Genomic DNA, 24,640 nt, shown 5'->3' on the forward strand with positions numbered 1-24,640 from the left:
GGGGCACGAATCGAGCCCAACAGACCGGACCAGATCGGGGCACATATCGGGCCCAACAGACCGGACCGGACCCACCACATTCGTCAACCACTTGGACCTCCGAAATCATCCCGGCAGCCAATCAGGACGAGCAACCCCCAATTCGTCTCAAACTCCGTAAAACACACGCAGTTTGACAGCTCCACGGTTTGACAGCTCCACATTTGACAGCTCGGCAGTTTGACAGCTCCACGTTTGACAACTCCACTGTTTGACAGCTCCACTTCACAACGCTATTCACAATGACAACAACTGTACCCACCTTCCTCATCCTCTCTATCACATCTGCCCTTTCTCAACACACCATAACCACTCACATCTCATGCCCTGGATTACAAACTGAATACAAATATCTGGACTTTGGAATCGTTGATATGGTGAAAAGAGGGACACCAGACCGCCTAGGAGATTTTGACTTCTGCCTACCCGAAACCCGCGTTCTCCTTCGACATTCCATACTACCGACCCTCGCTACTCACCAAAACTGGGAACTTTTTATTCGCTCGCCCTCCTACACTCCACTTGGCAGACTCACCCTCACCACAGATGGCCCTTGGTACAGAGCCCACTGCCTCAATGGATCTTACGTACTCTTTTCTGATGGCACACTCGAACAAACTCTAAACTGGACACTTATAGACAACGGGGGTGGTGACTCAGTTTACACTGACCGGAATCACCCCACAGACCACCTAATTCATGGATTCTACTGCCAACGAGTAGACTCCGCTCCCCGCCAAACCATCCTACAAGGAGTTTGCCTCCGGAGGTACTGCTGCGTCTGGGACATCGGACTCGCCTCCGCTTGGGACGGGAAAGCGTACCTCGAGGGCTGGCATTACTCCGTTATGCCTCCGGCAGAATGGGACACTACCGGACCCCAAAGGTGCGGGGGCCTCACCACAAACCTCACCTACCTACTCCGTCAAGACCCCCTTCACCCCCCCGGTACTGCACCTCGACAAAGGGGGGAACTGTCAATATCCGAAAACCCTCAAAATAATGACTTTCTGTCCACTTGGCATTCCAACACCTACGTAAAACTGATCTCTCAAATTGCAAAACAGACAGCAACCAAAGAGTGCTGGATCTGCGCCAATGCCCCCTCACACCTCTACAGTGGCATACCATTTCTTGGAGTACCTCTCACCCTACAACAACATCTCTCTGCTAATGTGCAATCCTGGAACCTGACTGCGGTGAATCTGACACACCAGTACATCTACCTAACCGGACCCACAACAGGCGACCTTTGCCGGAAATTCAGCGGGAACGACAAGGTCATCGGCGACAGCACCTGTAAGTACACCATTGACGTTGCTCTAAACGGGAGGATCACCCTGTGGCACCAAGGTAACCCCTCTATCCAACCCAGCTTGATGTCCGCATGGAAACGCGTTATGACCTTACCCGACTCCTGGAGCCCCTCCCCAGTCTCCCAGTGTTTCTTCCGTACCTTCCTCACCGGGCGTATAGACTCGTGCCTACAGGGGTTGTTCTGGGTTTGCGGCCACCGCGGCTATGTATGGGCCAGCCCCCACTCCCGCGGCACTTGTTATCTCGGTCTAATCTTGCCTGGAGTCCGGGTCACCCAAGATCTACCCTCCGGAAGGAGGCGCAATAAGAGGGCAAAAGACTTGTCACAACTCTCCGACGTAGCAGCCAATAGTGAAACTTATGGTCGGGCTCTCTTTCCCGCATATGGGGCCGGCTCCAACCACGTCGATATCCTTAAGTTAACGGACATCCTGTTAAATTTCATGGAGGAGTCCAATGCGGCTACCCAAGCTATCCTGACAGAGTTAACGGAAGTCAGGCAGACTTCGATACAGAACCGCCTTGCTTTGGACTACGTTCTCGCCTCGACTGGAGGCGTTTGTGCCCTTGTCGGGACTGAATGCTGCACACACGTATCTGATCAAACCCTTAATATTACCGGGCATCTTAACAACATCCATAAACTAACGGACGGACTTAAAGACATCCAACATGAAGGACTCTCCGATACCCAGTTGTGGAGCTGGCTACCTGGGTCTGGCTGGATAAAACAACTCCTAGGGAACGGACTTTTGGTCCTCATTACTCTGACAATCTGTATTGCTGTTTTCTGCTGCGCGATCCACTGCTTCCCGATGTGCTGTCAAGCTTGCGACTCTTGCCTTCCAACCCCTCGCTCGCGGTCGACTATCACCTACAGACCACCGGCATCAGGAACCCAGACGAACCCCATCGAAATGGGGCCCTTAAAGGACTTCCAGAACCTGGATTCTAGGTATGGCATGTCAAACTTTTATTGATTTGTGCGGAGAAAAGGATTGCGCGGCTTCCCTGCCTTCGCAATCTTATCTCCGAAGGGGGGAACTGTCGCCGGAAACCACCCCCCCCTTCCATTAACACTTGTATCGCACAAGCACCACATTCACACACACACACGCATCTCCCCTCCCTGACCCTAGAGATGTCTCTTTAGAGGGCCATCTCTTAAAAGCCTTCCGTAAATAAGGAAGCGCTGCATTGACAACACTCTATTTAGCGCTCCGCGCCGCTCTATCTTTATTGAGAGTAGACCGGACGACCGAACTCTAGGCTAAACAGCGGCCGCCTCAACCAATCAGCATTATCGAACAGCGCCCCTTGTGGCGGCCACGCTGGTACTGCAGGCTGCGAGCGTCTGTTCCCTCACCTTTTGACAGCTCCCAATTCATTGTTTCCGAGTTCAATGGACCATGACTGATCTAATCAAAATGTTGCAAGTTGTTTCCGAAAGAGGAAAGTACTTTGAACTTCAGTGACTATATTCCTTACAAATTCACCAAAAATCAGCCGTACCATGGATTTTCACCGGACCACTTTTATTTCACTGCATACTACAAGGACTATCAAAGGGGGGTGAGCTGGGATTGATCGGCCATAAGCCTTGAACCGCGCAGTCACGTACACAACGGCCCTTCTCCGGATGGCGGGGCAACCTTGATAACCATCGGGAAGGGCTCAGACGAAATGCTATCAGGAACACAATAAACTGCATACGGTAGTGTATTCAATACAGACTCCGACAAAGGACCCTGACCGGATTCCCCTCAGGGGGCAGGAAGACTTCGCTCATTCCTTTGTTTATGGAAATGACTCATATGGGGAGGGGGAGAGGTGGTCCCTGCCGGGTGTCAGGATACTCGGATTACCTGGGTAGCTCCTCCTCGACTCCTCCTGTTCTTTAATAAAATCATGATGTATATATGATGTAATTCTGGGGGTGTAGTCAAGGGGATTAGTGGTTAATAAAAGTTGGGGTCTCCCATTGTTCCGGGCTTCCATCTTGCTTCACCTCGTGGACGGTGGGAGCCCTGTCGCGACAGTCTTTCTTTAATAAAGACCAAGCCTACTGGCTGCTGTTTTGCTCTGTATTGCCCTGGTCGGTGTCTTCATTTGTCCAAGGGAGCCCTCGGATTTTCCGGTAACAGAGCGATTTGATGCAACCCTCCCCCCAAAAAGGTCAACAACTCTGGTCTCTCTTGACAATATAGGCAATGGGTAGATCATTGCCAGTTTTATTATACTGGGAGTAGATCGCAGTCTCTATAGAGTTGGACGTGCCTGTAACTAAGGCATGCATCACCATGGCCAGATCTCATGTCACAAGTAGTGCTTTATGATTATTACACACTTTATAATACACTTTATACTTATTAGTTGCTGCTGCTGTGTCACTTTAGTAAAATTTACTCCCTTATAACATCTATTTGCATGGCTCTGGGACTTCCCTGTGGATTCCGTGGGAAGGAGCAAGGGTGCTTCTGTTACAGTAGTCATAGGCAAGGGGAGTTAGTGATGAAAGTTAAACTAGCAGGTGCATTTGGAAATTCCAGAACAAGGCCCACTTCTCATCCTCATCTTCATCCTTCCAACAGCATTAGCAACCCAACTTGCCCTGGACTCATTTGGTGTTTCACTCAGTGGCAGATCAGTGGATAAGGAAACTCTTACAATTTATTAATAACCATGGATAAATGCGTCAACATGGCTCTTGTTACTGAGACCTGAGTAGATGAATGGGGGTGGGGAGTTGATTTCTTCCTGTTATTTCACCTGGGATCTTGGGGCAGTACCAGAATAAGCTTTAGGATCTAGAATGGGTAGGGATGTTATTAGATAACAGCTCCTATCATCCTTGTCCACTGGCCACATGGAGAAGGGCACCTTCTTGGTGTTGGGCAACCAAATCAACCCACTACCTAACCGTCTCCTTACCCAAGCTGACAAAATTAGTCTCTGAATGTGGAGTGTCTTTCAGTAATGTTGGTGGGTCAGACTACTACCACAGAGATGGAGGGCTGGCTTGCAGCAGCTAATTTGCTTTGTCCAATTGGGATGGTCTTCTCTGAAGTCCTGTGGAAGCCAAATGGTTTATGTCTGGTCTTGGAAAGTTTCTTGTTGATGTTTGGCCCTCCTGCTGAAGATCTGGTCACTCTCTGGGAAACAGAGATAACCCGAGTGGTAGACATTTCCTAAGCTCAGTCGGCTCCTTAGTTTGACAGTGAACTAGAGGCAGTTTAGCAGGATGGAAGGGATTATCAGAAGTCAAGGGACATAAAGTTGAAGCAAATTTGGCAAGACGCAAGGAACAACTACTTATCAAGCCTGCTTTATGGTTATCAAGCAGCTATACTCCATCAAATTGTTTTTTAGGAGAGCATTTCTGAATGGTTTGGTATTTACTATATCTTGGAGCACAGGACGATATCAGAGAAGCCCAGAGTGACAGCAAAAAGTGGCCCATAACTATCTTGATTTCGACACTTTTGCTTTTCAGTTGTGGGTGTGTCTACTGTTTTTCTTTGCTAATTAATAGTTTATTGAAGTTTTCACTCTTTTACATTAACACAGACCACCTGTCTCTCTTTGCCTGCCTGCCATGCTGCCCCTACCACTTAACTTACTTCACAGCAGCATTTTCATTTTTTGCCTGTCATTCATTCATCAAGTCATGCAGTGGTTAGGTGTATATCAGGTAAGGAGTGGAGAAGAAAAGTTCCAGCAGTTGTGTGCTGTGCCTCCCATTTCTCCAGGAAATGAAGGGTATTCCCAGAAGAGGTGTGTCAATTCTGCTGGTGGTCACACAAACACCTTCTGCATCCATCTGTGGACAAAATGCTCAGTCACCTAAAACATGCTGGTGTCCGATAGGCTTGGTGGAATATTTCTTTGTTGAATTAACTTCAGCCAAAGTCTTTTGTGTGCTACTTGCAACATCTCCTTGGATGCAGTCTACCCATGATTATCCACATTCTGGCTGCTTCTAAGATAAGACCGTTGTTTATAGGGCTGCCATTTAAGGCTTGACAACTTCGGTTAATTAGGAAGATAGGAAGCTGCCTTTTGCCGAATCAAACCATTGCAAGTCAGTATACGCTGCACATACTGGCACACCTACCTACAGATGTCCGGGATCCAACTTGGGATCTTCTGCATGTAAGCAGGTGCTCTACCACTAAGCTACAGCCCTTCCAGTTCAGAATATATGTGGAAGGCTCCTAACTAGGACTGGTCACCAGGAGCTTAACCGTATTTCAATCAAAATTCAAATTCAAAATTCAAAGTCCAATTCCAATCAAAATTCAAAGTGCTAGTGACTTCCTTTGAAGTCCAATGCTGCTTGGGACTAGAGACAAGAGGGACCATCTTTGCAGCAGCCTGGGTGTTAAAATCACCATCTGAAGCCTAGATACCCTGGCCAGGTAAGCAGTGATTGGAAACCACTGTGCAAGCTATGTTACCCCACTTGTGTATTTTTCCCCCGAAGGGAGAAATGGCTGTACAGTCGTACCTTGGTTCTCAACTCCCAGAACCATTCGAAAACCAAGGTGCAGCTTCCGATTGGCTGCAGGAGAGCCCTGCAGCCAATCAGAAGCTGTGGAAGCTGTACCGGACATTCGGCTTCCGAAAATCGTTTGAAAACCAGAACACTCACTTCCGGGTTTTGGTTGTTCGGGAGCCAAGGCATTTTGAGATCCAAGGTACAACTGTAATTTAGTCGCCAGGTTATTTCTCTCTCCCTTCCCCACTGCCACACTTTATTTAAGCAGGGTATTTCCCAGTCTATCTAGAGATGCCAGGGATTGAGCCTGGAACATTTTACGCGCAAACTACATGTGCTTCAACTGCACCACCATGCTTCCTTACACTATTACCCAAATGGACCCTTGGACGAGAACTTTGCCCAAATGTAAACACATGCAAGATGGGTTCTGAGAAGCAAGTGGTGTCTCATTGTTCCATGAGCTCAGGGAAGCCATCTTGACAATTTTAGAGAAAGCGAGTACAAATTTTGGAAACAGGTGGGGTGGCGGCTGTGTAATGCAAGGTACATTTCAGAGTGCATCAATATAAGATTTCAGCATCCTTTAAATTTGAGGTACCATAACTAAAGACCCAAGCATTAGAAATAACTGAAATCCACAGCCAGGGCTAAAGAAAAATCAATGAACTTAATTTCATCTAAGATAATTTAGCCAGCCTGATGGTCCATAAACAATTATCTTGATTAGAGGTGCAGCTCCTGAGCATGCTGGTACTTCATAGAATCATAGACTTGTAGAGTCAGAAGGGATTGCTAGGGTCATCATCCAACTCCCTGCAATGCAGGGATCTCAACTAGATCATACATGACAGATGTTCCATAAAACTTAAAAACCAAATGCTAACCTAGTCTGTAAAAAAGAATCTGTCTTTCATCTTCCCTTTGTTTGCTCTAGGCACATGCTTGAGCTGAAGGCAATAGCTGAACACTAGTGAAGAAAGGAAGTCAGTGGGAGCACCATCACTAAGCCATAGGTGGCCACAGAATGTGAAGTTATGGAGAACACAGACTGGACAGAAGGAGGAATGCTTGTTTGAACTAGTAGGCTGGAAGGTGCCACAGCCAGCTTGGTTATGAAGAAGGCTGAGGTGTCCTCCCACCATTAAGGACCTGCTAATTTTGTTCCAAGTATGTTCCTGGGCCCTTAATTCCAGCTCAGGCATCTGAAGGGCAGTGAAGGTTACATGCAAGGTTAAGAGTGTTTGATCCAGCACAATGTCATGTTTTTCAAAACAGCACTTCAGAGCGTGTGTTCAAAGAAAGCTGGCACAGGATGTATATGGCTCAACACCATTTAGGAGGTGGCAGCTGAACCAGGTGACAGATTAGGAGGTAATCAACTGGCTCACAGTGTCCAACCTCAAGACTTGACAACGCAGCATCAAGTTGCAGCATTAAGTGTGAGAGTGTTAACTAGGGCAGCCCACCCACAAACCTCTTCAAAAGGCCCGTAAAAAGCAACACAGGCACAAATGCTTAGTGGTTAGGGGGTGGGTCAATAGTCAATGCCAATGGTTAATTCCTTGCTGCTTTGTTCTGCAAGGCAACAAGAGCCAGGTAGGTAGACATCAACTTTTGTAACATAACACTGTGTTAATAAAGGTTCCTTGACAGTGTGTTGCACAATAGGTATGTGGTTCTCATCCCTCTCTCCACATTAAAGTGCAGATACCCATTTAAAGACATCTCCCCCTTAGAGTGGAATGTGCATGCTCAACTCCTAACAGTCTATGGCTTTTGAAATATGTCTAACCTCTAATTCAGGGGTGGGTGATGTTTCTTGGTTCAAGGACTGCATTTCTCTTTAGCCAACCCTCTGAGGCCACATGCCAGTCACATATTCTTTCTCTCTCTCTTACACACCCACACACCACACCCCTCCAAAGGAGATTCATGCAGATCAGTTGAGAAATAAATGAGTTGATGATGGGAGGAGGCAATTTATTATTAGATTTATATACCGCCTTCCTTCAAAAGATCGCAGGGCGGTAAACAGGATAGAAACACATCCACGTCAGGATGCTAGGCTGGGCAGATTTTCACCAAAATCAGGAAGGTGGGGAGTGGGTGTCAAAAGCATTTGCTTGAGGGGCCAGATCAGGTCTCTGAACCAAAGCTTAGTGATCCCTGCATTTCTGTGAGACAGCTTTCATACAAACAACCACAGCGGCAGCCAGAACAGAACCGTCACATGGAATATAGGTAACCCGCTTCTTATGCTTATTTTACTTATGCAATCTCAGCTTTATGCAGTGTGTTAAGAAATAAATAAATGGAGATAGGAGGAAACCCTCCCTCAATTTAATTATTCCCCCCACCACACACACACCTGCGCAAAGCTACAATAATGGGTTTACCTCCCTTTTGGAAGGCAGCATGAGGGCTCTGGAAGCATCCCAGAGCCCTAGTAGTAAGCGAGGTGCAGGGCTTTGGGAAGGAGAGGGGACTCTGGCAGGGTCCTAGAGCCCGCCCTCCTCCTTCCCAAAGGAGCAGAAGCACTTAGTAGGCTTTGTGGAGGCGGCGGAGAACTCTAGGACCCAGCCAGCACCCTCCCAATTCCTACCCCAAGCCTGCCTTTTTGTAGCCACACGAATGATCCAATACATGTAGCTGGATCTAGACTTGCTGGCTGAATTTAGATTTTACTGACATCCATGAGGTAAGTCATTATTTAAGTTTCATGTATTGTAACAGAAAAAAGTGCAAATAGCACATTCCACTAAGCAGTTCTCCTGTGCAAGCTCCATTAAAATGAAATGCAAAAAAATCACACGCTTGCTAATTAACATGAAACACAAACCATTGGAAATTTCCCCCGCAGCAGCCCTACTGACATCAATATGAGCTGTCAAAGAGCTGAATTATTTCAATGGGGCTTGTGCAAGAGAATGTCCCAATACTTTGTGCCCCATAGGTTAAATGTATTTTATTCCACCTATGCTACCATTAATGGCACCCAAAATCTCTCACATGAAGCAGCCACCTGACTTTGTGGCATTGCAGAGTGACCTCTGGCTCTAAAGCATTCCAAGTGATAGCAGAATTAAAGATAAATAGGGAAGACCCTCATCCTTGCATATTACGGCCCATCAAAGCAGATTCAGTGCTGTGGCAAGACAGTCCAAGGTACGTACAAAAAAAAAAAAGGTTTCCAGCTTTTCCACCAACACACACATACCAAAACCAAGACTCTTCAGTTTCACATTGACTTTCCTTTTTATTAACGCCAACTTGTCTGAATTTTTTCCTTTTGTTTTTCTTTTAAAACAATAGCACAAAAAATGTGTTTCCAGGGAAGCAGTTTGACAGCTAGTATCTGATGACCTTCTGAAATAACAGTTAAAGCCACACCAAATATGAATTCCTTTTTAAAAAGGTGCTTTTTAAAAAAGGGAACTGTAAACGTCTGTGGGAGGAGTGGTGTCGGGTTTGAAATCTGGTTAGCAGGAACATGCTACTCTGGTAAGCAACTGATGGCACACAACTTAGAATTTCATCATCATGCCAGCTAGTACAAGTTTTAAGGCTTCTGAATCAAATTACCAAACGTCACCAAAGAAAGGGGGGGTTGGAAAGCTGCAGTCACAAGGTATTTAGGGGCGGTGTTTTGGTTTTCAAACAGGGTGAGTCTTTCAGACAAACTACAGTGTTATGCATAATGGGGGCCAGCCATAACAGCGGCCCAGAAGGATCCAGTCACAGTACTAAATCTTTATTTGCATGCAGTGGGAGGATATAATTTAAAGAATGAGAAAAAGGTGGCATGAATTGTTTATTTTTATTTTTTTTATGTGGCTGAAAAAGATGTTTTCATACAGGGTTGTGTAGTTTTTTTTATTTAAATCTCTAAGAAGGACATCAGCAAATGAAATGAAAAGAAGAGAGGGGCAGGCAGAGACAGAATATTTGATTTCTCCTTCCCTCAAAAGGTAGTAAGACAAGAGATTGGGAAGGGCAGGACTCTTACAAGCCTTCAAATATAATCTGAGATTACAGGACATCTCCAGAAACACCCAACTCGGCACTACCCACTGGGTTGTGCGCCAAGCTGCCTTTCATTATTGAACCAATACACAAAACACGTACATGTTTTTGCTGTCTTGTAGTGTGCTCTCTGGCGTGCTCAGAGGCATTAACCTATTCCTGCCCTCGACGTGCCACAGAATTCAACTTTCCTAGAAGCCACTGGTTTCCCTGCTTCTGCTTCTTCTTTTTTTTTAGAAAATGGGAGCGGGATGGTTAAAAAATCATCAGTAAGTGTAAAGAAAGGAGGGGTGTTAAATATTTTGACCACTGACAAGGCTTAAGGAAGTTTCACAGTTTTGTTATCCTCTATTTTATTACCATTATATTTACAGGGTGTTTCTGTTTTTGCTGAATTGTTGATAATTTTTTTGAATAGAATTTAGTTCCGGAGTGTGAGCAGGAACCAGTTAACTACATTCATTGTCCAATCCCCTTGGTTTGAGAAAAGACTCCAATTTCCTTGGCGTATGATTCAGCTGTCGGGTAGCAGCTCCTCCTCCTCGCACCGAGGCAGTTGGGCCACAGCAGTTGGGATGTCAGAGGTGGGTGAGGGTGGGCTCACACAGCAGTCGGTGAGGCCTTGCGCTGCAGGAGGTACTGGTGGAGATTTTCGGCATCGCGCTTCAGCCATGCAGCGTTCAACAGAATGTTTTCACAGCACTGCTGGATGGTGCGCTCAGCTGACGGAGCTGGGTGACTCTCAAAGAAAGCCTATACAAAACGAAACAACATCCACTGGGAGTTCCATATATGTCATTTTAATAAGTTTGAATCTTAGGATAGAGGTCTCAGTTCCACGGGAAATAAAAGTTTAGGGTGTGTGTGTGTGTGTGTGTTTTTCTAAATACAGGGTGGGCAAAAAAAGCAGAACCTACCTACAAGAACAGGGACTGCTCAGTTGGGCATGTGTATCTGGATACAACCCACAGAGCATGTTTACCATTAAGGCAGCTAAATGCTTTTGCAAGTTTCTGCTTAAAATTGTCTTGATTTTTCTACGTTGCCGCAGTGAGAAGATATCCTATACTCCCAGGGAGAAAGGCAGGTGTTAAGTTTATAGCCATAGATGGGGGTTTTTTTGGTAACAATAAATTGTCCTTATGCTTATTCAAGTAGGTAAAAAAGTAAAGGACCCCTGCACGGTTAAGTCCAGTCAAAGGTGACTATGGGGTTGCGGCACTCATCTTGCTTTCAGGCCAAGGGAGCTAGCACTTGTCCACAGACAGCATTCCAGGTCATGTGACCAGCATGACTAAACCGCTCCTGGGCAACGGGACACTGACGGAAACCAGAGCACACGGAAAAGCCATCTACTTTCCCACCGCAGCGGTGCCTATTTATCTACTTACACTGGTGTGCTTTCGAACTGCTAGGTTGGCAGGAGCAGGGACCGAGCAATGGGAGCTCACCCTGCTGTGCGGATTCGAACAGCTTACCTTCTGGTCGGCAAGCGCAAGAGGCTCAGTGGTTTAGACCACAGCGCCACCTTCAAGTACCCAAGGTGATGTATAGAGGACAGCAAAACGATAAATATATTCTGGCATATATTCATCCATCTCCGGACATGTAAACTACATAGAAATGTGGGTATGGGGCTAGTTTTCACACAGAATTAATTAGCAAAATCAATCTTTGCTAACGTTAGAACAGTGTTCATCAGGGCCTTGCAGACTGCTGAACAATATGTAGAGCACATTCAAGATGTACTTCCACAGACCGTGAGGTTTACTAGGTCTTGATCACTATAACAACCCCAAATGCCATTGCCTCCAAATGTCTCTCTGATTTGGATTCAAACTAAGGCAGAGGGACTTCTTGGTAGTGGCACCCACCCTGTGGAATGCCCTCCCATCAGATGTCAAGGAAATAAACAACTATCTGAGTTTTAGAAGACATCTGAAGGCAGCCCTGTTTAGGGAAGTTTTTAATGTCTGATGTTTTATTGTGTTTTTAATATTCTATTGGGAGCCGCCCAAAGTGGCAGGGGAAACCCAGCCAGATGGGCTGGGTATAGATATTTGTTGTTGTTGTTGTTGGGTATAAATATTTGTTGTTGTTGTTGTTGTAGTAGTAGTAGTAGTAGTATTTCTGTGTGTTATCTGAGACAGCTATAGTTAAATCCTACCTTTACCCTGGTATAATTCAGTGACCGCCACCATGGGCAGTAGAACAGTGCAACAGGCAACTTAAATGTCCCAACACTTTGAGTGACAGGGGTTTATGACCCCAACTATTCTGTGCTCCCTTCATTGTGATATGCTAGCCAATTAATCCCTCCGCAGCACAACCCTGGGGAAAAGAACTCTCCCTATAGTATAATGTGCTTAAAACTGATGGTTTTTAAAGAAAAAGTCAAAAGTTTGTAACCATGGCAATTTCCTTCAACTACCTGCTTAGGGGTTTGATCATTCAACCCTTACATAAGACAAAATCAATTCACATCGTTTGGCTTCTTTGCACACTTGATTTTATTTATCGGGAGAATACCGAGTCAGGAAAGAGTTCTAGAATACCTTGCTCTGACATATATTTGTCCTTGCCCCTACTCCCTCCCACAATGAGGATGCCCCAACAGTGTGCACAGAGGAATGAGGTCAGGCATATCATCCCTTCCTTGGCCTCTAAATGCACAGGCCCTGGCAATGCCATCAGCCAAGATGCAGATCAGACTGTCTTACCTTAACCTCTGCAGCCATTTTGTCAATTGCAAATCCATCCACCGATAGCTGAAAAACAAGGAATGCACAATAAATCAGGAGGGGAGGGAACTTTTTAAAGCCTCGTATTTTCAATGACTGCTGTAGTCAAAACTTTTTGTGCGCGCACCTTTATTAGCCGGGATATTAAGAACCCTCCTTGGTAGCGATTATAGAGTTCCTCCCAGTTGTCTCTGACAAACTTCCAGGCAGCTTTCCTGCCCTGCTTGCTGCCTCCGGCCACTCCACCAATGACAGATACTGTGTCCTGAGGACGTACCTCTTCCTGCAAACGGAGTAAGAAATTGCAGGTAATTCTAGCAGCCTTGAATCCACATTTAAGTTCCCCACACACCATCCAAGAGATGCCATCACGTGCAGCTGCAGCACCAGCTTGCCTACTTAACTAGTCTGGGGAAACAGCATTCAGATATTCTTGCTTCATTTAACTCACTCCATAGCGACTTGCCTGCTTCTCTGTGTTGCAAAGGATCCTGAGAAGTCTTCCAGGACACACCCTCCATTGATGGCAGTACTAGCCAGGCCTCTTGGGCCTCACTGTTGCACTGTGTTCACTGCTATAACTAGATGTTAGAAGAAGAAGGGGAATGGTATGGGACGGTTGGTTTTGGTGGCAGCCCCATGTGTATTAATCAACCATGCTGTGGAGCAGGGGGGCATTCTAATAGCAACGGACTATTCCCACAGCCAGTTTCAGCAGTAAATATTTCAATTCTGTGATGGTCACATGGCCATTCTAGAGGAGATGCAATTATTGCTATTTCTCAGTCATTTGGGCCTGTGCTGTGAAGCTGCAAGTATCCCACACTTTTCTGCATTTAGACTGAAGATTCTACTCCTAGGCAATCCAGTCTCTTTCAAGCACCCAGAGGAAAACAGCAGCAACCACTGATTAATCTTCCAAGGTATCAGTGGCCACACATGAACTGGCCTACAATGGAACACTCAACAGTAAACCACAGTAAACTACTAGTGCAAGCCTACCACTACCCACACACATTTTCTTTATTTTAACAAGTCGCTAGTTTTCCAAGATCCAGAGGAAGATATTAACATACGCCTGATGTGTGATCCAATTCTGAAAAAATACATGGGCAGGGAGGCCAATCACTCTGAACCTGCTTTGAACTCTTTACACCTCTCGCAGCTTTGTGTCATTGCTCCTCCCTCTGTCTCTTTCTTTTCAGCTTATTTTGCATTAATTTTATGGTTTCTCCTTGCTGTGGGAGATATGCAGGGCAAGTGATGTACCAATTGCTGCTCAATTTCCCTTTGGTTTCTTTGTCACCAAGCTGTGCATATATGTTCCAAGCCAACGTTAACTAACTTTTCTTTAAAAATGAGGTCTTGTGCTGTGGCGTGAGGATTTTGAGTCTTGTGAGAATACCAGTAATCATTTAGGAATATACAATATGTATTTGTGGTATAGTGGTACCGTGGTTCTCAAACGCCTTGGTACTCAAACAACTTGGAATCCAAACACTGTAAACCCAGAAGTAAGTGTTCCGGTTTGCGAACTTTTTTCGGAAGCCAAGCATGCACCGTTTTGAGTACCACACTTCCATTTTGAGTGTTACACTGAGGTCTGTCTGTTTTTACTATTTATTTTGTGTTTTTGTAGCTTTTTTGTGATGGTGTGGAACCCAGTTCAGCTACTGATTGATTGATTGATTGTGCGACTGCAGTACATTGTTTATTGCTTCATTTTATGGATCAATGGTCTTGTTAGATAGTAAAATTAATGTTCAATTGCTGTTTTAGGGCTTGTTTTTAAAGGTCTGGAATGGATTAATCCATTCTGCATTACTTTCTATGGGAAAGCGTGCCTTGGTTTTGGAAGGCATTGGTTTTGGAACTGACTTCCGAAACGGATTAAGTTTGAGAACCAAGGTACCACTGTACACTGATTTTGATGTGTATGACCATAAAAGTAAAAAAATGTAAACCAAGATTCTCAGGATCTCGAAAACAGGCACCCGGTAATTCCATGTTTATGCAACTGCCGATGCATGGGACACACACAACCGAGCATTTTGTTGGTTACTCACTGAAAGTGCAAAAGTGAGAACTTTCTGTATTAACTCCGGCTGAGATATTGCGCCAAGTACACGTTCTATTCGGTTCTTCTCTTCCTGCATATCAGCTTGCTTGTGGAGCTGAAAGAAATCAAACAGAGCAAGTGACAAGGCTCTTTCTCTGCCACAAGCAATCACCCTCTCTGCTTCAAGCTCAAGTCAGTGAAGCTAAATTAGAAACCTGACATGTGGTACGCTGGCAAACCTGCTCAGCCTCTGGGAGCATGGCCAACGGGTAATCCACACAGGAATATTTGCCACTTAGTTTAGTGGGGGTCAAACAGAGGCCGCACTTCCGAATAACTGCACATTTGATATGGCAACAGAGCCACTAGGAGGCACCCTAGCTCCATGCGGTGGTGAAATGGGAGCCATTTCCAAATAACCTGCAGTGCTACCTATATTTAACTGAACTACTTGTATTTTTTCAAAGTGTGTTCATGGCCAGGCCCTTCATATAGGGGTAACATGTTACTTAGATCGGAGCTCTTCTGCAGGAGCAAATACAGATGGCTGCAAGGTATAAGAAAAGCCACTCAGTATGATCTGAGGGTTGAATAATCTTCCTGTGAAAAAATGCTGACGCAACTGGAGTTTAAGCTTGAAAAGATGGGGGGAAACACAGAACATGGCAAACGTCAACAGCTGTGCCATACAGTGCAAGAGTATCAGGGAAAACCCATTCTTAAAAAAAACTTTTGCATCCTCCTCTGAACACTGCAAAGCAATTTGCTCTCCCAGCACATGAACCACCTGTGGAAACAGTTGCTATGGAGTGTTTTGATGGCCACTGGAATTAATAGGTGATCAGAGGCCATTATAGCCCAAAGCACAATTTCCATGGAATGGGATGGGCCAGAATCCAGGGTAGTAAGCTACATTGCTCTATGGTTTTTAAGAAAATCAAAGCCGCCAACAGAAAAATAACCATTTGGTTATGACTTGCAAGCTCTTTTTGTCAACTTCGTAGACATGATTACAGCACTCCCAGGGACTTTGTGAATCTTCTAGGCTTTATATTTATTTGAATTTATGGTACTGATATCTTACCCATTTTGAAGGATTAATATTCATAGGACTAAATTTTTTAAAAAAAATTCAATTTGTGTGCGCACACCTGTGTAACAAATGGGGCTTTTTAATCCCATTCATTTCAATGGGAGAGGTTCAAGAGCATTTAAAAATCTCTCCTGCTGAACTGGTGAGCATTATTAAGGGCAACTACTGTTCACATGGGACAGAACAAAAAAGAACACACTATCAAAATGCCAAATATTCAAACCACCTGTGCCCTTGATCATTAATGCATTACCGACCAGGGCTCATCACATTCATTTATTGATGGATTCTTCCCTGTATTTTTTCATGCACAGAAATGCAAAGAACACACTCACCTTTAGCATAGTGTCTAAGGTTGTACTGTCACCGTGCTTCAAAACAGTTACATATACCTGGAAAGAATGATTTAAAAATGATAAAAAATCAATTTCTCAAGGAGCACATTTACTACCATTCAGTTATAAAGCATCCTCACTTTTAGATTTCACCCTGCTGCCCCTCCAAAGTCTGCCTAGGAATTTCAGAAACCACTGGAAGCATATGAACTTGCCCCCATGCAATCAGTATATGTTCTGCTTGTACAATTAAAAACTTCTAAACAGATATATTTAGCAGCTGCTCAAGGAAACTTACTGGCCAACCATGCAGGAAACTTACATGGTTACTCAACACTGTATAAAAGACAGGATTTGTACACAGGCAAGGGATGCAGAGGATGGGGGTGGGGGAGAGAATACAGATCCTTTAAGGAGAAAAGGATGTCTTAATGCAACCTACAGGACTTCTCAGATCAGCGGAGAGGATGTGCTTCCCTTCCACGTGGTCCTTAAACCGGCGCCGAGCTTCTTCCACGGTTGCCTTATGGCCGGCTTTTCCTAGCTTGCCCAGAACTAAACCCCTCAGAAGTGCATCTAGATGGCCTGATGAAAAAACAAGAAAATATGTTTATTTTTAAAGGATTAGCAGCATTTCTTACTGGAATTTTTTTTGGGGGGGGGTCACAAAATCTGAACTGAAAAGGACATGATATTATCAGTTCATCAAAAATCAGGGCTTGGAGTCAGGGCTTTGTTTGTGACCTGGCTTCTACAAAATGCTTGCTAGTCTTCCTCTTCCTAAACTCCAGCAATGGAGCTTTCATATACAACCTCAGGTGTGGTACAGGTGGGTGTGACTTTGGGAAAACATCCTTGTGAGCCAAATCAGGACCCCCTGCTGCACACAAATAAGCCGAAAGGCTGAAATGTTCCCCCACCACTGATCTAAGTCTCTGGGAGTCTATTCGGACACAGTGAAATTGGCAGGGCAAAGATTCATAGTGCTGAAATCTCACAGCAGAGAAACTTCCATACCCTCGCCAGGTCTGGGGTCCCAGCCCAGCTTCTCTCCTATGGGTGAAAATATATCACGGACGAACGCCTGGATCTCCTCATAGAAGTCTGTGTGGGACAAGAGAGTCGAGAGAATCCCCAGGTTACAGCTCAGGTCGCTCCATACGGTATAGTTGGGCTCATTCACAAATGCTTCCATGACTTTTAGAACCTCTACAGTGCTAATAATTCCAGCTCGGGCCTGAGAGAGGAAAAGAAACAAGTTACACTCATCTCCCAAACCAAAATGAATTAAGGCTTACCGCAAAGAAAGCTCTTTTGTGTTTCTTCCTCGTATCTGGAGACTGGATGTTGACTGCACCTTTTGCAGGAGGCAGGGACAGAGAAAGGACAGCGCTACTTCACATGGGACTGGAATCAGTGTGTTTTAGTAGGGATACAGAGTTGGTTTCCAGCCATGTGACCAGCCTGGAAGACTAACCATGCCTTCTTTCTTTTGCAGGATATTTCATTCTCTATTTATAAACAATTGGTTCCCAGCTCAATATAATTTCACAGGGATCAAATCAAGCCCCTAAAAGGGGATACGAAAGAGGTTTAATAAATTATGAAACAAATGTGAAAAGGGAAACAGAATTTTCTTCTGTCTCATAATTCTGCACTTTGGTGTCTCCTAATGAAATGGATCTGAAGTAGGTTCAGGACAGATGCAAGAATGTAGCACTCAGAATTAGTTTATGGAATTTAGAACTCACAATTAGTTTATGGAATTTACCTCCAGCGGATGGTATTCTGGTCACTAGCTTAGATAGCATTAAAAAGAGATTAGACAGATTCATGAGAGATCTGGGAGACCAGGATTCATGAAGTTTGCTGGGTTACCTTGGGCCAGTCAGTCTCTCAGTCTAACCTACCTCACAGGATTCCTAAGATACCACAGGGGGGCCTGCCAAGAAGCAGCATCTAGCTGGGCACTACTGAATATAAGATGCTGGACTAGGCAGAGCTATCTTCCTCAACCCTGGCTCCTGGCTTTCCTTGCCCATTTTGTCTTCCTACCGGATGGTCTTTTGGACGGAAATCCCAGCTGCTCCCTGCCCACAATGTGATCTTGGTGGCAGATAACCTGCTGCTGGGCAATCTGTTCTATAACACACACTCACTCATTTGTCAGGAATTGGCTTGGCCTGTGTCAGAGGCACTGCTTAACTCTGTGAGGCAAGAGTGCCTAGGGTTCTAAAGCTTCTTAAGTATTTCTCGGTGAAATCAGTAACCATCCTTAAACTACAACTTGTCCACCATTCCCAATGTTCCTCTGCAACAATAGGAAAAGGTAGAGAGGTAAGCTTGGTGCACTGTGCCACTACGCCCCTAACACTAAAGTCTAGTGATAAAGTTGCACTTCTGCTGATTTCATGATGCTTTCAAGTCTCTAGCGGCTGAAAAAGATGCATTTATTATCATGTACAAATATTGGCTTCCTAACTAAACCGCCTCTATTTGTGCTGTCCAAACCCACTTTCTCAAGTCCTCTGACATGTAAAATGCTTCTAAAAGAAGTAGGTATTTCTGTCATTTGGACTGCTGCATGAAGGTGGTTCTTGCCATTTCTACTATCTCCAAACTTCAGTGTGAGTGAGCTTAGCTGGAGACCCTTCTTGCCAGAGGTCCTCACCCACGGCGATTTGTGAACGTTTGCAGCTAGTGAACTCAGTCCATAGAAGTGTGCTCACACTCACAAATCATTTAGGATTACTGCAAAGTTCAAAAGGCCTGAGCAGTGCTCTGTGTTAAGTGAGCACCCCAGAATCCTCTGTAAAACTATTTGTCAGCAGATAAATTTATGTGCAGGAAAAGGCTTAATGACTATGTAAGTTTAAAAAACGCTGGTTTAACTGGGAGACATTACACCCACCCAAGTAAATCACTCTTGCATTCTCTTTACCATTCTCAAATTTAAAAGGCATGTTACTTAAGAACCTACATTCTCTATGCAGGACCCAATGGAACTTTTTGTTAAAATTAACCAGACTCAATCTATTCTGGTTTCTCAAGGGAAAACACAGCAAGGAAAGTCACCCACAGATTTGTTATGCAAATCCTTCCATTTCACACGCTCTCACATAACCCCCCCCCCAAAACCAGGAGGTCAGGGTGTGTGGGGAACCTATGGCACTGACATGGCTGTGCTTATTTCACATATCTGCAACTGCTTGTATAAGGGCACAGTTTAGTACCAGGCACAAAATTCAGCACCAGCTCTTTCTACAAAGTAGCACTTGTAGCTGTAGCAAGCAGCTTCTAAATGCCAGGCACTGCTCAAGTGAGATCCCGAGAGACCCAAAGATCACAGAGTGGAGCTTCTGTGCTCTGTATAGCACCTCCCCACAAGCAGAAGCGGCAGAAAAAATAATGCAAAATTAGCCAAAACAAACATAGTGGTCAGGATTCAAAGAAACATGAAACCAGTCTCAGCACTTGGCTAACTGCTTTTGAAACTGAAGGGGATATCAAAAGCAGCTCAAGATACTACAAAGGAGTCACCTATTCAAAAAAGAAAATAAAGTAAAATAAAATAAAGACTTGGCTTGCAGAATACCACTAAGCATAAATCAGGACCTTCCACTTGATAACTCATTTGCATAATTTATTCATGTTTCAGAATACTGGTTATCTAAGTTTAAACAACATTGCTCAGGCTATTAGCTTAAAGTAAAATATTCTCTTGCAGGAAAACAGCATTATGACCAGCTGGGGCTACAGGGCCTTTGCTTGATCACGCTGAGGTGAAACTTTCACACCTCACTAACAAGATGCCAAATTCATTAACTGCAACTGTATGCTGTAGATGCTGTACCTCCAGAAATAGCACCTAACTTTGGGGAGACATTTCTACAACAACGGAAGCAATCTGCTGCCACAGGAAAAGTGGGGGGGCGGGGGCAGGTTAATGAAGAGAGAAGACAGGCAATCACTTACCAAAGAAAAAAGATCATTCTGCAGCCCCAACCTGTCCACAGGGGGTAAGGAGAGGTCACGGATAGCTGGGAGCAAACTCTCCAGCATGTCAGAACTGTATTGTGTACGGTAAAACCCTACCGTTCCCAGGTTCAGCTGAAAATACAGAATGAAGAAATTCAGTCAGCAGTTTACAGAAGACAACCGAGAAACAAATCCACAGTCCCCAAATTACCCTTGACTGTATTTGAGTCAAACAGGGAGAACAGAACCAGGCAATTATTTTATATCACTGGTAGTACTTCGTGCAGGAAGATAAATGAGAATTACCATCAACAGAAGGTCAGCTTTAAAAGAGAAGAGTTTCAAAAAGAGAAGAGATTAAAGTTATTGTACTATCAAACTGACAATCAGAAAGATGGCTAGTTTTCCTTACTGGAAAGGACCATGTTTAGTTTGATTAGATTTGTGCATCACTTCTCTCATCAAAGAGAGTCCTGAAGTTTTATAGCCAGAGTGAAGAACCTCCAACTTAAAGGATAATCCTGGCCCACCAGGCTTCCCATTTGGGCTGTGAGGCCAAATTGGGCAAGCCACGTCCACCCACCCTAAACCTCCCGTCCTGCAGGTAAGAGCAGGGGCTTGGCCAAAGCCTGCTGGAGCCACTTTCAAACTGCCCAACAACCAGCTGGTTGTCAAGAGCCTTTCAAACACTGTGCAAAACAGGATTGCCCCAAAAAGGTGTGCGACCTTGCTTGGTCCAGGGAAAGGTTGTCCCAAGATACTGACATCCCAAACACTGCAAGGCTTTATGGGTCAAAACCAGCACTCTGAATTAGGCTTGGAAAGAAATGGCAGAGGATGCTCTTCCCACAACGCTCAGGGGATTCCTTTTACAAAGTGCTTGTAGTTGGAAGGCTCTCTTAGATCAAGATGCAATGCGCCACCTTCATGCAGACCACATTTTTGTCTTGTTTAAAGTGATTTTATTATTACAAGCACTTAATAGCCACATTAATATCCGAGTCACCTTTTGCAGACCCTTTAGCATGTCTACTACCAGCAGGTAGCTGTTATTGCTGTGCAAAACATAAAAGGTAAAGGTACCCCTGTCCGTACGGGCCAGTCTTGACAGACTCTAGGGTTGTGCACTCATCTCACTCTAGAGGCCGGGAGCCAGCGCTGTCCGCAGACACTTCCAGGTCACGTGGCCAGCGTGATGAAGCTGCTCCGGCGAACCAGCACCAGAGCAGCACATGGAACGCCGTTTACCTTCCCGTTAGAAAGCGGTACCTATTTATCTACTTGCACTTAATTGTGCTTTCGAACTGCTAGGTGGGCAGGAGCTGGGACCGAATGACGGGAGCTCACCCCGCCGCGGGGATTCGAACTGCCGACCATGTGATCGGCAAGTCCTAGGCGCTGAGGTTTTACCCACAGCGCCACCCACGTCCCTGTGCAAAACATAGTGCTATTTTAATTTCTGTAGCGCTTTGCCCTGTAGAAAGCATATTGTGGTTCTTCTGACTGCAACACGCCTACAAGGCAGATCAGTGTGAGACAGTGGTTTTCAACCAGTGTGCTGTGGCACCCTGGGGTGCCTTGAAGGATGGTCAGGGTGCTGCAAGCAACACTGGCCTCTGTCCCTTTTCATTCCATCCCTCCTCTGATGATCTCTCACGTCTCTGCCTCCCAAAGGCTTGCACAGCTGTTTGTTGCAGCAGCCCTGGCTATAAGATCCATAGGCGAATAGTGCCTCTGGGGCAGGCCAGGGGGTGCTTCCCAGCCCGGGCCCCTGTATGAGGAGGAACCTCTCTATGGGGTGGGGGTGGGGCAGCTCAGAGACCAGGGACAGCAGCAGTGGCTGCCTGGAGGACTCCCAAGAAGAGAGGGCTGATGGAACACTCCACAAGAGAAGGTGTTTGAAAAAGGGTGAGAGGCTGCCAGCTCTGCAAGCAAGGGGGTGACATAACTGGGCTCCTGAGCCCCACAGCGGTGCCAAAGAAAGGATGTAGTTGGTCAAGGGAGCCATGGATTCAAAAAGTTTGAACACCTCTGGTGTGAGAGATCATTATTTCTGTATTGCTACAAGGTAAGAGGGGATTAGAAAGTCTGTGTCTTGTGCCCATGCTGAATAGTATGTACACATAATCATACTTGGTGCTGTTGGAGGATGCTGAAACATGCTTAGTTTGCTGCCCTCCAGGATGTGGGAGAATCACCTGGAAACAAAGGGACTGGAATGGCAAGCTTCAAAGCCAGAAATAATCAGCCTTGACAGCAAGTGACATTCATTCAGCAATTCCATTACCACTGTCCTTGTCCTATCTGCATATGTATATTAACTGTGCCAACATTTACCAAGTCTCAACAATCCTTTCCCAGCCTCTGACATCTTAGAGAAGGAACAGCTTAACAATCCAAAATTATAAACCAAAGCAACTTGCACGTTCATGGATATATCCTAAGTTCGCAACATCTAACTTAAGTGAAGATTATGGACTCCTACTTCTGGAACTCCATCCAAGTAACGTGCCTGCCACCAAAAAGATTTTGAAGACATACTTGTTTCAACTTTTTTTGGTAACCCTCTTTGCAAAAGAAAAAAAATTGACTGCAAAAAACCCTCTCTCAATCAACATACTACATTTTATGAAGTAAGTAAAACTGGATTTTAAAATTATTTTGGTATGATTCCGGCTAGTTTTTTGGAATATTGGTTTCACAGCTGATTATTAGATTATTTTTTTTTAATGATTTTGCTTATGCTGGGCTAAATGATGTTTTAACTGTTACTGCTAGCTGGCATTTTTGATATTATAATATATTAACTTTGCCCTCTTATATTTTAATGGAATTGTGATATGTGTTATATGTTTGTAAGCAACCTAGATAGAATGGCCTTAAAATCATTCAAATAATTAAATAAGCAAGCACCTCTTCTCTTCTGAAATCCACAATTAAAAATTAGTTCATATAGTATCTCTGATTTATAGCTCCTTTTTCAGACAACAGCAGCTACTATAACTTTATCAGCCAGAAGGACTCAGGACACTTCCATAGTCCTGGTGTTTGGGTTGAGAGGCAGCACAACTTTAAGGTAACAAGACCATAACATGCTGCAAGAAGATGCATCTTAGAGCACTGTGCTGGCCAATCAAGGTGCTGACCATGTTTCGACAATCTGCCAGGTTAATTCAGAAGACTGTCTCCCCTTTCTGCTCACCTTCACCCACTGCTCTGGCTTCACGTCTTTCAAAACCAACGTCAACTCGGGCTTGTCCATCAACACTTGCATTTTGGCATGGGTTGGGTCTTCACTTGTACAGATGCTGATGGGTATCATCCACAGAGGGTTACCATCCCCTATATGAAAAAAGAGAAGTATGCCTGACAGAACAAGGCATGGTATGGCAAACTGCCCGGCCCCATGAAAACACCCCTTTTATAGCATTAAACTCACAGCTGCTCCAAGTCAGCACATTTGTATAGTATCAATGCAATGATTCTGCAAAGGGAAAATATCTAAGTTCCTTTTTAAAAAATAAATAATAATAATCTGAAGAACACTTTGGAGATCTACGACTTATATTTCAGAACAGTAGTTCTCAAGTTCAGCACTCCAGTTCAAATGAAATGATCGATTGACTTCCTGCAGACTGTAACCGAGGGAGAGATATGAGGGACCATTCCATGGGCTCTGCTGACATGCTGGCTCCCTTCCTCATCTGTCACTTGGTAGCAGCCATTTCATCAGGCTGCAGCAGAGAGAGATGGGAAATGGCCACTCTGTTAGCTCTGCTGGGACAGCAACTCCATTTGGCTCCTCCACTCCCTGAGCTGTTCCCATTCCGGTGGGTCATTACAAGTACTATTATGAAACTAAGAAGTGGTGTCAAAGTTTACTCATTTCCCTCTTTCCTCCTCATCCTTTTCCTTTATAGTGTTATGTCTTTTGAGTTATAAGACTGCTGGCAAGGACTGTCTTTTTCCAGTCACTTTGAAGGTGGAGGTGTCATTAAAAGCTAGGCACGAACTATTTATATGAAGAATTACTCCTTTAAACACACACATTTAGCTATATTGGGCTTGGGTTAGGCAGTGCAACACCTGCTAAAAGTCAGAACCGTGTGGTACCAGTTCAAGTGAGGCCTGCACCCTTTTAAGCAAGCCAGCTTGGAAAGCAAGGGTGCTCTGGTGCCAATGCATCAATGCTACAACTGAATGGTTATCCTTTCACACATCCCAGATGGTTCTAATGTTTAGCTATTAAAAGTAACTCCACAGAAGGGAGACAAATGTGAGGAGGAAACACAGTATGGTTATATGTTTGTGTGAGAATGTGTGAAAATTTCTCAGGGCTGCTCTTGCCTCTGTCAACCTGAGCAAACAGCTGCTTAAGCAGAAGCACGGAAAGTTCAGTGCTATCCCACTGAGTTCATTTAGCAAGCTACTCCTGGGATTGGGAAAAGTATGAAACATTCCAATTCTTCATTACTTTCCTTTGAAAAATATTCATAAAGCTATTCAACCACCATGGTTTTCAAGCAATGAAAACTGCACAAAGAGCTTAGAAAA

At 44.8% G+C, this 24,640-nt stretch overlaps 1 protein-coding gene across 2 annotated transcripts in view; it reads right to left on the reverse strand.

Moving 5' to 3' along the window:
• Positions 1 to 9,093: 9,093 nt before the first annotated feature.
• Positions 9,094 to 24,640, reverse strand: part of NPEPPS (aminopeptidase puromycin sensitive) — a 75,722-nt gene continuing 60,175 nt past the window's right edge. The window contains exons 15-23 of one of the 2 annotated variants that reach the window (XM_080979278.1): positions 23,289 to 23,428; positions 20,084 to 20,218; positions 17,126 to 17,345; positions 16,551 to 16,693; positions 16,109 to 16,165; positions 14,688 to 14,795; positions 12,702 to 12,904; positions 12,601 to 12,648; positions 9,094 to 10,633 (exon numbers count right to left, since the gene is read on the reverse strand). In XM_080979278.1, the coding sequence (XP_080835404.1) occupies positions 10,561 to 10,633; positions 12,601 to 12,648; positions 12,702 to 12,904; positions 14,688 to 14,795; positions 16,109 to 16,165; positions 16,551 to 16,693; positions 17,126 to 17,345; positions 20,084 to 20,218; positions 23,289 to 23,428 (1,127 nt within the window). In that variant the 3' untranslated portion in view covers positions 9,094 to 10,560. The remainder of the gene's footprint in view (positions 10,634 to 12,600; positions 12,649 to 12,701; positions 12,905 to 14,687; positions 14,796 to 16,108; positions 16,166 to 16,550; positions 16,694 to 17,125; positions 17,346 to 20,083; positions 20,219 to 23,288; positions 23,429 to 24,640) is intronic. The other variant, XM_080979277.1, reaches the window with a different exon arrangement.

The sequence above is a fragment of the Podarcis pityusensis genome (genome assembly GCF_964106645.2).
Source record: "Podarcis pityusensis genome assembly, chromosome: 13".
In the NCBI taxonomy this organism is placed as follows: domain Eukaryota; kingdom Metazoa; phylum Chordata; class Lepidosauria; order Squamata; family Lacertidae; genus Podarcis; species Podarcis pityusensis.